Source organism: Thamnophis sirtalis, unplaced genomic scaffold (assembly GCF_051295495.1).
Source record: "Thamnophis sirtalis isolate CommonGarterSnake01/CBP01778 unplaced genomic scaffold, rThaSir2_p1.2 scaffold_8, whole genome shotgun sequence".
NCBI classification, from domain to species: Eukaryota; Metazoa; Chordata; class Lepidosauria; order Squamata; family Natricidae; genus Thamnophis; species Thamnophis sirtalis.
Window position 1 is genome coordinate 18,150,002 of NW_028261388.1, and position 13,122 is coordinate 18,163,123.

General features: G+C 39.0%; 1 protein-coding gene across 1 annotated transcript; it reads right to left on the reverse strand.

Moving 5' to 3' along the window:
- Window positions 1-1,854: 1,854 nt before the first annotated feature.
- LOC148044313 (vitelline membrane outer layer protein 1-like) lies at window positions 1,855-3,606 on the reverse strand. Its single transcript, XM_087721162.1, has 3 exons — window positions 3,436-3,606; window positions 3,091-3,185; window positions 1,855-2,444 (listed from the first exon to the last, which is right to left on the reverse strand). Exons 1-3 carry the CDS (start codon window positions 3,604-3,606, stop codon window positions 2,153-2,155), a joined length of 558 nt encoding a protein of 185 aa, XP_087577288.1. The 3' UTR covers window positions 1,855-2,152.
- Window positions 3,607-13,122: the final 9,516 nt, after the last annotated feature.

The window sequence follows — 13,122 nt, forward strand, 5'->3', positions numbered from 1 at the left end:
ACGTTTCAGCCATTAACAGCAGTAAAAACGCACATCATTGAGTGCTGTGTTATCACGGTTCCTCTGTACATCCTCCACCTTTCTTTGCAGCCCACATATACCAGTCGAGGGGCATTATTTAGTTAAATAATTAACTTTAATGGATAACTGCAGAAAAAACAATTGCTACCAACCTGCCTTCCATTGAAGACCTATATACAGCACATGTCAAAAAGAGGGCTGTGAGAATAACTACAGACCCCTCACATCCTGGACATAAATTGTTTCAACTTCTACCCTCAAAACGAACCCATAGTGCACTGCACACCAGAACAACTAGACACAAGGACAGATTTTTTTCTGAATGCCATCACTCTAATAAACAACTAATTCCCACAACACTGTCATATTACCTACTAAGACTGTATGACTATTATTCTTATCTTCCTTCCTAGTACTTAACTCTTCCCACTTATGACTATAACCACATTGCTTGTATATTTAAATTTTTATATTTTATTTTTTTCCTAATATAATTTGATTGTTTGTTGATTGATTATTTCCTAGTATAATTTGATTGTTTCCTAGTATAATTTGATTGCTTATTAGTAACATGTGACTATTACTAAGTGTTGTATCTTATGATTCTTGATGAATGTATTCTATTTTATTTTTCGTTATGTACATTGAGAGCATATGCACCAAAGAAAAATTCATTGACCAATAAAGAATTCTGTTCTGTTCTGTTCTATTCTATTCTTGTTGGAAACCATTCTCTGATCTTGTGAGTTTGAGGTAAGATGCTGAAATTCTGCTTGGTTGGTTTATTGTGGATGTTTCATTAAAACAAAGAGATATCTTCAGTACTAGAAGTGAGGAGGGTTTGATTTCTGTTTATATAACAGCTTTGATGGTGGGAGTGTTGTTTTCTTCTTAGTTGTTTATTGACCAGCCTTTTGCTTACTTCTTGATTGTTTGACTGAGTTGGTAGTTCCTGGATTGAGAGATTGTTTATGACTTCATTGTTGGTCTGGTATTAATATCAGTTAACGAAAGGACACATTTTCCTAGTGGAATTAGGCTTGTGGTCATGGTGGGATAAGCAGCTGAGAGTTCCTCATATTCACAAGGTCAAGGGATGGCTTTTCAGTTCCAGACCTCAGGAAGAGGCATCTTGCTTGACCTTTGATAAACTTTTTGACAAACTGGGTTTGTGTCAATTTGTAAGCAACCAAGAGCCTGATTAAGTTGAAATGATGTACAAATGAAATCAATAAATACATAAACATAAAAATTCAGAGCCAATGAAAGGCATGGGATTGAAGGAGAGATATTTGGAACGATCTCCCCGTGGAGATCCAGACCCTTACTACCCTCCTGGCCTTCCGCAAAGCAGTTAAGACTTGGCTGTTCCGGCAGGCCTGGGGCCGTTGAACTATCCAGCCCCATTCGAGGTTACAGCTGTTGTAGAATTTTAAATTGTTGTTTTGTTTTATTTTTTGTATCCCTTCCCTTTTTATTGTGAGCCGCCCTGAGTCTCTCGGGAATAGGGCGGCATACAAACTCAATAAAATCAAATCAATCTCAATAAATTTTTATGTAAGTATTTCAAGAACAGAAAAGTAGTGATTTGGATAAGTGATCATTTGTAGGCTTTGTCTAAGAAGAAAACTTTTGTAGCTCATCTAATAAAACATGTATATCATCAATTTTTGTTGGTTTTTAACTCGTGCTGGTCCACCTATAGTTTATTTTCTTCGTATTCTCTGAAGTGAAATGCACCAATAAATAAACCCAAAGAAATAAATACGTATTATCGTGGCCCAAAACGTGGCTCAATGAAAAAAAGGAATGACTTTGAAGATGCAACACAATTTTATTTGCAAGCAAGAAAGCAGTAATGCAGAATTACAATTTGCTTCAGTGACTTGATTCAAAATGATAGAGAAGAGATCATCAATCTTTGCAATGCTTGAGATTTCTGCCACAACATTTTTTCTCTCCAATATGAGCCCATTTCAAAATACACAGAGGTGTGGGAGGATTACCTTGTACTACCACATTTTGCACAAAGATTTTACTCTCTCCTCAAGTTAATATTAGACTATAATTAACAATTTTTGGAAATGTATAGCAAAAGCGTATTTCCATGTGACAAAATATGTATCAGCCATTAACAGCAGTAAAAACGCACATCATTGAGTGCTGTGTCATCACCCCCGCCCTGTTCTTTCTCCACCTTTGTTTGTATCCCACATATACCAGTCGAGGGGCAGCGATGGCTCCATGGGCCAAAATCACCCCAAAGCAGCCCATCGCCCACGATGCCTTGACAATCACTGCAGGTGAACTGGATGTCATTAGCTGCCGTATCATCACCGTTTCCTTGAGGGCCTTCCACTCTCAGAGAAAAAGAAACCAGGTAGCCTGATTTGCATAACTGGATGATGGTCCATTTTCCCCACCTGCCAATAAAAGATAGATGCACATCTCTTTGGTTTCTTGATTAAGCTCTTGTCATCAGGCCTCAAGACTCAAGCATAATGGCTAAAATCTGGGACTAGGAACCAGTTGAATTATATGTCTGAGTATCAAAATTCATTTTCTCTGAGACTATAATTGACTTTCAACTTAACTCGTTGGGCTGTTGTAGGGGGAGAAAAACAAGGAAAGTGGATCTTGTGGCTGCTGCCATAAGCTTCTAGGGAAAAAAATAATGGATACAAATTGCAGGCAGCCAGCAGGCAGAAGAAGTAGCATGCAGTACAGCACTCAAACCACTGCGCCACCAAGGGTCATTGAGTCAATAAAGGGGTGTTTGGGGCATGAATTAATGTCAGGAAAGAGCAATGAGCACGTCAAGAAAGACCTATGGTTGGAGATACATTTGCTGTGGTGCACAAAATATTAGCAGCTATTTTGGGACTTCTCCAGAATAAACAAGTCTCCAACCATGTCTCAGCTGCTAATTCAGAGAGACCATTGCACAACAGTGCATTAAAATCAGCTTTATTAATTCATTTATTTCCAGTGCACCCCCTTCTGAAATTAATAGCAATCAGTCATCTCCTCACAAGAAAATAATAAAGGACAAGAAAGTTGGTTACTCACGGTCCAACTGTAGACGTAATTGGATTGCCTTGGTCACAGTACAAACGGATTCCATTCAGAGCTGTATCGTCACTGCTCCCTTGGCCTGGTTCTACCTAGGAAAATAAGACTCTGATAAACTTCCAGATCAGCCCTTGGTTTCGTTGAGCCTTCAGTTCTAGGAATTTCCAACATTTACCTATCAATATGGGACAATCGGTGCCTCTCTTTGATTATGGAATCAAAGAAATGTTAAGCATCAACACATATCTTGTGGCCTTTCTTAAAACACAAAGTGGAAAACTGAAGAGTTAATTTCAAGGAAATAGAAAGAAATAAAAGACCATCTGAAAAATAAATTTTTACCTTCAGGGAGAAGCCAACTGCATAGCCTCCCTGGCAAAACTCAATTGGGCCCCAGTTACCTGAGGGACCCCCATTTGGTACAGTAAGTATATAATTATGACTTTTGACTTCAGTATTCCCCAGGCAGCAGGAGATAGTCAGGAGAAGCACAGTGCTGGCAGAGAGATCCATGGAAGAGTAAGCCAGTTGGCCTCTTGAAACAGAAATGTCTTCAGAAATTGCGGCATCCTAGAAACCAGGAATCTTTTATAAGTATCTGCAGTACCACCCTCATGAAGTCATGATTTATTTATTTATTTGTTCTGTACATTTGAATCAGCCTTAATTCTTAGGAACATCCTGGACCGCATCCTGCACTTTATTTGGCAAGATTTTATTGCACCCTGCACTTTCATTGGCAAAATTTCAGAAGTTTACATAGAATAGGAGAGTTGGAAGTGACTTTGGAGGTCTTCTAGTCCAACCCCCTGCCTAGGCAGGAATCCCCACACTACTTCAGACAAATGGTTGTCCAACATCTTCTTAAAAACTTCCAGTGTTGCAGCATTCACAACTTCTGGAGGCAAGTTATTCTAATGATTAATTATTTTAACTGTCAGGAAATTTCTCCTCAGTTCTAAGTTGCTTCTGTCTGATTAGCTTCCACTCATTGCTTCTTGTCCTACCCTCAGGTGCCTTGGAAAATAGTTTGACCCCCTCTTCTTTGTGGCAACCCCTGAGATATTGGAAGACTGCTATCATGTCTCCCCTCGTCCTCATTTTCATTGAATTAGAAATACCCAGTTCCTGCAACCGTTCTTCATATGTTTTAGCCTCCAGGCCCCTAATCATCTTTGTTGCTCTTCTCTGCACTCTTTTACAACTGCTTGTAGCTCCATTGAATGTATTTGATGTCCATTTATATGATTGCATAGTAACTGCTTGGATCTTCTTTAGGGATCTGGAATAGTCTTTCTCTCAATTAAACATGCAGGCAACAGAATTCTTTCTTACTTGCCAGGAGACAACACCGTCCATGATTGTTAGCAAAAGAGGGAAAGAAGGACACATATTCTCTGAAGTCCCCAATCATTGAAAGATGCTAGTCTCTAGTTCTCTTTGAAACTAAGTGATAAGTCAAAAGAGGTTGTGTGTGAGCAGCTGTGCTCTCAGCTCTCAGTAAGTTTTCCTAGCAATAACTGATGACGAGGCCTTGCTTGAAATACTCAACAAACTCAGCAAATGGTCCAAACCAGAGGTGGTATTCAGCAGGTTCTGACCAGGTTCTGGAGAACTGGTAGAGGAAGTTTTGAGTAGTTTGGAGAACCAGTAAATATCACCTCTGACTGGCCTCACCCCCATCAATTCTCTGCCTCCCGAGCCCCAACTGATCGTGAGAAAATGGGGATTTTGCAATAACCTTCCCCTGGAGTGAAGAGGGAATGGAGATTTTACAGTATCCTTCCTCTGCCATGTCCACCAAGCCATGCCACGCCCGTAAAGCTCACAGAACCGCTAGTAAAAAAAAATTGAATCCCACCACTGCTTACAATACTGCAATTTCCGGAATAAGAAGTCTGTGTTCTAATGGTTTCTGAATGTGATATGGACTGTGAGTAATCTTGGAAATGTAGTCAAGGGAAGATTTGGGATTTTAAAAATGTATTCCTTTTTTCCCCTAGGAGCTTATGGCAGGAGCCACAAGATCCTCTTCCCTTATTTTTTTTCCTTACAACAGCCCAATGAATTAAATTGAAAGTCGATTATAGTCCCAGAGATAATTTTGATACTCAGACATAAAATTCAACTGGTTCCTAGTCCCAGATTTTAGCCATTATGTTTGAGTCTTGTGGCCTGATGATAAGAGCTTAATCAACACACCAAAGAGATGTGTATCCATCTTTTATTGGCAGGTGGGGATCCTGGACCACCACAAAATTCTACAACTCAGGTTACCTGGTTTATTTTTCTCTGAGAGTGAAACTCCCTCAAAGAGATAGTGATGACACGGCAGCTAACAACATCCAGTTCACCATGATAGGGGTGATTTTGGCTCATGGAGGAGTCACTGCCCCTTGACTGGTATATGTGGTGTTGTGTCTGGTGTTTCAGGAACATGGACATGCATGACCTTTCCTGATTGGTCAAAGTATGCAGCGAGTGCGGAAAGCTCATCACATTCCAATTGGTTGGTTGGTTAATAGCTAGCATATAAATAGCTATTATCGGTTGCGCTGTTCACGCCTCTGATCAGTTCCTTTTGCTGTTATGTGGCTGTTACTGAATAAATGTGTTTGTTGATGATTACCATCTCCCCCCAGTCTATGCCAGACCCACCACACATACTTAAAATGTGGAATACATATAACAGTGGAGGAAAACAAGGGCAAGACTGATGACACAACATTCAATGAAATATATGGTTTGACACCTAGACATACATTTTTGCTATACATCTCCAAAGACTGATCATTATAGTCCAATATTAACTTGAGAAGAGATTGTATGTTCATGTAAAATGTGGTAGTACAAGGTAATCACTCACCCCCATATGTGTCTTGAAATGGGTTAAGATTGGAGAAAGAAAAATGTGGGGGCACAAAACCTCAAGCATTGGAAAGATTGATTCTCTGTTCTGTATAATTTTGATTCAAGTCACAGAACCCAATTGTAATTCTAAAATGAGAAACACTCAGCTGCTTATCCCAACATGACCACAAGCCTGATTCCACTAGGAAAATGTGTCCTTTTCTTAACTGACATTAATACCAGACCAACAATGAAGCCATAAACAATGTCCCAATCAAGGAACTACAAATTCAGACAAACAATCAAGCAGTAATCAAAAGCCTGGTCAATAAACCACTAAGAAGAAATCTATACTCCCACAATCAAAGCAGTGTGTGTAAAAAAAAATCAAACAAGAGGTGGATTGCTCCCAGTTTGGCTCAGATCTGGTGAACTGGTAGTAGCGGCAATGAGAGGCTCCACCCACCCATCCAGAGACTTCCGTTTATGCACAGAAGTATCGCACATGCGTGCGTACACAAGCAAACCGGTAGTAAAAAAAAATGGAGACCCATCACTGAATCAAACCCTACTCCTTTCTAGCACTGAAAATATCTCCTTGTTGGTAATGAAACATCTGCAATAAATCAACCAATCAGAATTGCACCTTCTTACCTCAAACTCAAGAGATCAGAGAATTGTTTCCAACAAGAAAACATGGGTCAGAGCTGTGTCTTCAACAAGGCTCCATCCCATTGTTTTTAGTTAAGACAGGCATGGCTTTGTTAGGGAAGGACCCCGATTGAGGGTCTTTGCTCTCTTTCTCTATGTCCTTAGGTTTGAAGGCTGTACTATATTACCTGTTTTCTCCAGCTTCCCTATGGTGTCTGTGTCCAGCTTTGATATTGCTAGTCTGGAGTTTTCCCAAGGCGTCAGGCGAACACTCCACTGGTTCAACTGGTTTCAAACACCCAACCATACAAGCATGACATTTTGTATTAAGTGAAGCTTCTGTGTGGTTTTTAAAAACAGCCCCACATACATTGAATTGCTGTGGTCTAAAGAATTATGCTATAAGGTTGAGTATTTTCAACTTTTTAGATTAGATCCAGAGAGTAATTTCTTTACAGTCATGGCTTTCAAAATCATTCCTCTAAGAATGATGAACTCTGAAATTAATCCATGATATCCAAATTGTTTCAGGAAGTTTAGATGATATTGTTAAATATTAACCCACTGCATATCTCACTGAAATTACGCTCTGAAATGAAGCATTTACAAAAGTCCCTACAAGCACATTCTTTTTCCAAATGGGAGATCAGAACACTGTGGGTTTTTTATTTTAATTTTAATTTTCTTTTCTGGGCTTCTCTATCTCTGCAGGACAAATATTTCGGCAAAACTCAGGTAATGTAAACAGCTGGAAAGTAAAACAGTAGATAAATAACCCTTATCATAAATAAAGATTTTTCCTAAGTATAGACTGGCTAAATAAAACAGTTTATGTTGAGTCACATTAATCATTGCCTTTCCCCATATGTAAACACTTTTATTAAAAGGTAATTTATGTTTTATTTTGGTTTTTAAATTCTATTCTATTCTATTCTTGTTGGAAACCAGTGGTGGGATTCAGCCAGTTAGCACCACTTCGGGAGAACCGGTTGTTAACGTTCTGAGCAGTTTGGTGAACTGGTTGTTGGAAGAAATCATTAGGGTTGTTAAATTATTTGAATCCCACCACTGTTGGAAACCATTATCTGATCTCGTGGGTTTGAGGTAAGAAGCTGCTATTTTGGTTGGTTGGTTATTGTGGATGTTTCATTACCACAAAGAGATATCTTCAGTGCTAGAAGTGAGGAGGGTTTGATTTCTGTTTACACACAGCTTTGATGGTGGGAGTCTAATTTTCTTCTTAGTGGTTTATTGACCAGGCTTTTGCTTACTGTTTGATTGTTTGTCTGAGTTGGTAGTTCCTTGATTGAGACATTGATTATAGCTTCATTGTTGGTCTGGTATTGATATCAGTTAACAAAAGGACACATTTTCCTAGGGGAATCAGGCTTGTGGTCATGTTGGGATAAGCAGCTGATAGTTCCTCATTTTCAGAAGATCAAGGGTCAGCTTTTCAGTTCCAGACCTCAGGTATGGAAATAAATAAAGTTATGATCTGCTTATGGGAAAGCCAATGATTGACCCAGTGGTGGGATTCAATTTTTTTCCCTACTGGTTCTGTAGGCATGGCTTGGTGGTGGGGGGGTGTCATGTGACTAGGTCAATCTCACTCATGGTCACACCCACTCAGTCGCATGACCAACAACAACAAGTCATAGCCACAAAACCCGGTAGGAAAAAAAATGAATTTCTACCGACTGTATTTTTCAGAGTATAAGACCGTTTTCGCTCAAAAAAGTGGTTGAAAATCTCATACTGAATACAGCATTTTTTGCCTCCTGAAATCCTGCTCCTTCACCAAATGGCCGTGCATAGCTTGTAGGAGGCTTTCAGGGTGCTCTTGGGGGCTGGGGAGGGCAGAAATGAGCAAAAAATGGACCTTTTTTGCTCAATTTTGCCCCCCACTGGAACATTCTACATGCCTCCTAAGGGCTATTCATGAAATGAAAAGGCCTGTTTTTTTGCAAAAATAGGGGTCATTTTGGGGTGGTTTGCAGAGTGCAAAAACTTTTTTAAAAATTTTCCTCTTCAAAACCTTGGTTCGTCTTATACTCCAGTGCATTTTATAATCTGAAAAATAGGAAACTTGTTTTTCTGCCCAGGCTTGGCCTAATCTGTCAAATGTCCTCTTCCTGCATGCCGCCTGCTCTCCCTTTGCCAGTCCTGTTTCCGCTCCTTCAGAGACCCGGCCCTAGCCTCGTTTAACTGACCATCTCTCCTCATATCCCATATCAAATTTGGTGCCTTTCTTTGATTAGATAGAAAAGGACTAAATATCCCTATCAGTTCCTGCCAATGCTCAGTAATTCTGAGATGCAATGTCAGTATGTCAGCAACGGTCTTAAATACATATTTTTCACTCTTGGGGGAGAAAAAACAATTACTGCAAAGTCACAATGAGTTCTGCGACGTAACTAACCAGGATACATTATGCTAAAATCCACGTGTTGTTTCCTTTTTAATGTATTATTCATTATATGTTTACATTATTGGACAGTTCTGTTCAGCTTCCTATTACTATTTACAGTGCACATTTAAAAACCAAAATAAAACATAAACTATCTTTTAATAAAATTGCTTACTTATGGGGAAATACAATGATTGATGTGACCCAACATAAACTGTTTTATTTACCAGCCTATATTTAGGAAGAATCCTTACTTAAGATAAGGATTATTTAGCTATTGTTTTACTTTCCAGCTGTTCACATTACCTGAGTTCTGCATCAATTTTTACTCCGCAGAGATAGGGAACAGCCCAGAAAAGTCAATTAAATTTAAAAAAAACCACAGTGTTCTGATCTCCCATTTAGAAAAAGAATTTGCTTGTAGGGACTTTTGTGAATGCCTTATTTCAAAGCATAATTTCACTGTGATGTATTGATTCTTGTCATGTTAACATTTAACAATATCATCTAAACTTTCTTAAACAATTCAGAAATCATGGATTAATTTCAGAGTTCATCGTGCTTAGAGGAATGGTTTTGAAAGCCATGACTGTAAAGAAATTACTCTCTGGATCTAATCTAAAAAGTTGATAATACTCAACCGTATAGCGTAATTGTTTAGACCACAGCAATTCAATCTATGTGGGGCTGCTTTTAAAAACCACACAGAAGCTTCACTTACTATAAAATGTCATGCTTGTATGGTTTGGTGTTTGAAACCAGTTGAACCAGTGGAGTGTCAGCCTTGGGGAAACTCCAGACTAGCAATACCGAAGCTGGACACAGACACCATAGGGAAGCTGGAGAAATGCAACCTTCAAACCCAAAGACATGGAGAAAGAGAGCAAAGACCCCCAATGAGGGGGTCCCTAACAAAACCATACCTGTTTCAACTAAAAACAATGGGATGGAGCCTTGTTGAAGACATAGTTCTGACCTCTGTTTTCTTAGTAACACCAACAAAACCAAAACCTACTATAACAGACCCCATTCCATTGGGTTCACAACACCTGGTTATCACAGAAAAGGAAGTGCAAGATCCGTTTCACAGACAAAAGCCAGGAAAAGCTCCAGACCCAGACAAGCTAACTCCATCGTGCATAAAGTCTGTGCTGAGCCATAAGTCATAAGAAAACCATAAGAAAAAAATTGGCTACAGAAGTATAGTTGTCATCTTGTACCAATTATCTGGACATATCTTTAACAATCTTTGGACCATTGTATTTACTCCTATATTTAACAGTGTTCCACCCAGGTAAACCAGGGAGTGACCCAAACTATCTGAGAACATGTATGTTATTTTCCTTTTTTACCGTCAATACCTTTTAATTAGATCTTAATGTCAGTATTTTTTAACACAGTGTAAAAACTAATGTGTATTGCTGGTCTTTGACTGCAATAAAGATTTACTTACTTACTTACTTACTTACTTACTTACTTACTTACCTTCTTGCATAAAGTCTGTGCTGACCAATTGGCCCACATCTTCAATCTCATTGAAGACCTATATACTGCACAAGTCAAAAAGAGGGCTGTGAGAATAACTACAGACCCCTCACATCCTGGACATAAATTGTTTCAACTTCTACCCTCAAAACGAACCCATAGGGCACTGCACATAAGAACAACTAGACACAAGGACAGATTTTTTTCTGAATGCCATCACTCTACTAAAAAACTAATTCCCACAACACTGTCATATTACCTACTAAGACTGTATGACTATTATTCTTATCTTCCTTCCTAGTACTTAACTCTTCCCACTTGTGACTATAACCACATTGCTTGCATATTTAAATTTTAAATTTTATTTTTTTCCTAATATAATTTGATTGTTTGTTGATTGATTGTTTCCTAGTATAATTTGATTGTTTCCTAGTATAATTTGATTGCTTATTAGTAAAATGTGGCTATTACTAAGTGTTGTATCTTATGATTCTTGATGAATGTATTCTATTTTATTTTTCATTATGTACATTGAGAGCATATGCACCAAAGAAAAATTCATTGACCAATAAAGAATTCTGTTCTGTTCTGTTCTGTGCTATTCTATTCTATTCTATTCTGTTCTTGTTGGAAAACATTCTCTGATCTCATGAGTTTGAGGTAAGATGCTGAAATTCTGCTTGGTTGGTTTATTGTGGATGTTTCATTAAAACAAAGAGATATCTTCAGTACTAGAAGTGAGGAGGGTTTGATTTCTGTTTATATAACAGCTTTGATGGTGGGAGTGTAGTTTTCTTCTTAGTTGTTTATTGACCAGCCTTTTGCTTACTTCTTGATTGTTTGACTGAGTTGGTAGTTCCTGGATTGGGAGATTGTTTATGACTTCATTGTTGGTCTGGTATTAATATCAGTTAACAAAAGGACACATTTTCCTAGTGGAATTAGGCTTGGGGTCACGTTGGGATAAGCAGCTGAGAGTTCCTCATATTCACAAGGTCAAGGGATGGCTTTTCAGTTCCAGACCTCAGGAAGAGGCATCTTGCTTGACCTTTGATAAACTTTTTGACAAACTGGGTTCGTGTCAATTTGTAAGCAACCAAGAGCCTGATTAAGTTGCAATGATGTACAAATGAAATCAATAAATAAATAAACATAAAAATTCAGAGCCAATGAAAGGCATGGGATTGGAGGAGAGATATTTGGAACAATCTCCCCGTGGAGATCCAGACCCTTACTACCCTCCTGGCCTTCCGCAAAGCAGTTAAGACCTGGCTGTTCCGGCAGGCCTGGGGCCGTTGAACTATCCAGCCCCATTCGAGGTTACAGCTGTTGTAGAATTTTAAATTGTTGTTTTATTTTATTTTTTGTATCCCTTCCCTTTTTATTGTGAGCCGCCCTGAGTCTCTCGGGAATAGGGCGGCATACAAACTCAATAAAATCAAATCAATCTCAATAAATTTTTATGTAAGTATTTCAAGAACAGAAAAGTAGTGATTTGGATAAGTGATCCTTTGGACGCTTTGTCTAAGAAGAAAACATTTGTAGCTCATCTAATAAAAACACGTATATCATCAATTTTTGTTGGTTTTTAACTCGTGCTGGTCCACCTATAGTTTATTTTCTTTGTATTCTCTGAAGTGAAATGCACCAATAAATAAAAACATTTAATAGAAAACTACTGCAATGTGCTCTACATGGGGCAGCCCTTGAAGAGTATTCGGAGACCTCAGCTTGTCCAGAATGCAGCCGCGCGAGCAATCGTGGGTGTATCTCGGTTCACCCACGTAACACCTGTCCTCCGTGTGCTGCACTTGCTGCCTATTGGTCTCCGGATACGCTTCAAGGCGCTAGTCGTCACTTATAAAGCCCTTCATGGTATTGGACCTGGGTACTTGAGAGACCGCCTACTGCCAATTACCTCCTCTCGACCAATTAGATCCCATAGATTAGGCCTCCTCCGAGTTCCATCAGCCGGTCAGTGTCGACTGGCAACCACGCGGAGGAGAGCCTTCTCGGTGGCAGCTCCGACCCTATGGAACGATCTCCCCGTGGAGATTCGTACCCTCACCACCCTTCAGACCTTCTGCATAGCCCTCAAAACCTGGCTGTCCTGACAGGCCTGGGACTAAAGATCTCAACCCACCCGAATTGTATGAATGTTGTGTTTTTAACGATGTACTGTCTTATGTGTTTAATTTGTATGTCCTCCCTTCCTTTTGAACTGTAAGCCGCCCTGAGTCCCCCCAGGGAAAAGGGCGGCATATAAATAAAACTACCTAAATCTAAACCTAAACCTAAACCTAAACCTACATTTACAAATCAATCGAAATTTCATTTTTTATTTTTTTATTTTATACTCTGTTGCACTGTTTAAATTTTATTAGCTACTTGGAGTACTCCCCAATATAATAAAGCAAAGCAGAAGGCAAAGAAATGAACATCCCAACCAATAAATAAGTAGCTTTTGATATTTTAGAACTTTGATTGAGTCGCTTAGTGTTCTTCAGATATTTGCAAAACAGAAAAAGAAGAACAAGAAATTGAGAAGGGGCATGCTGACTCTCACCTCCATATTTCCTAATCTTAAATTGATTGGAAAGATCTGTGACAATCTAGACTGTAAAAAAACCTGACCA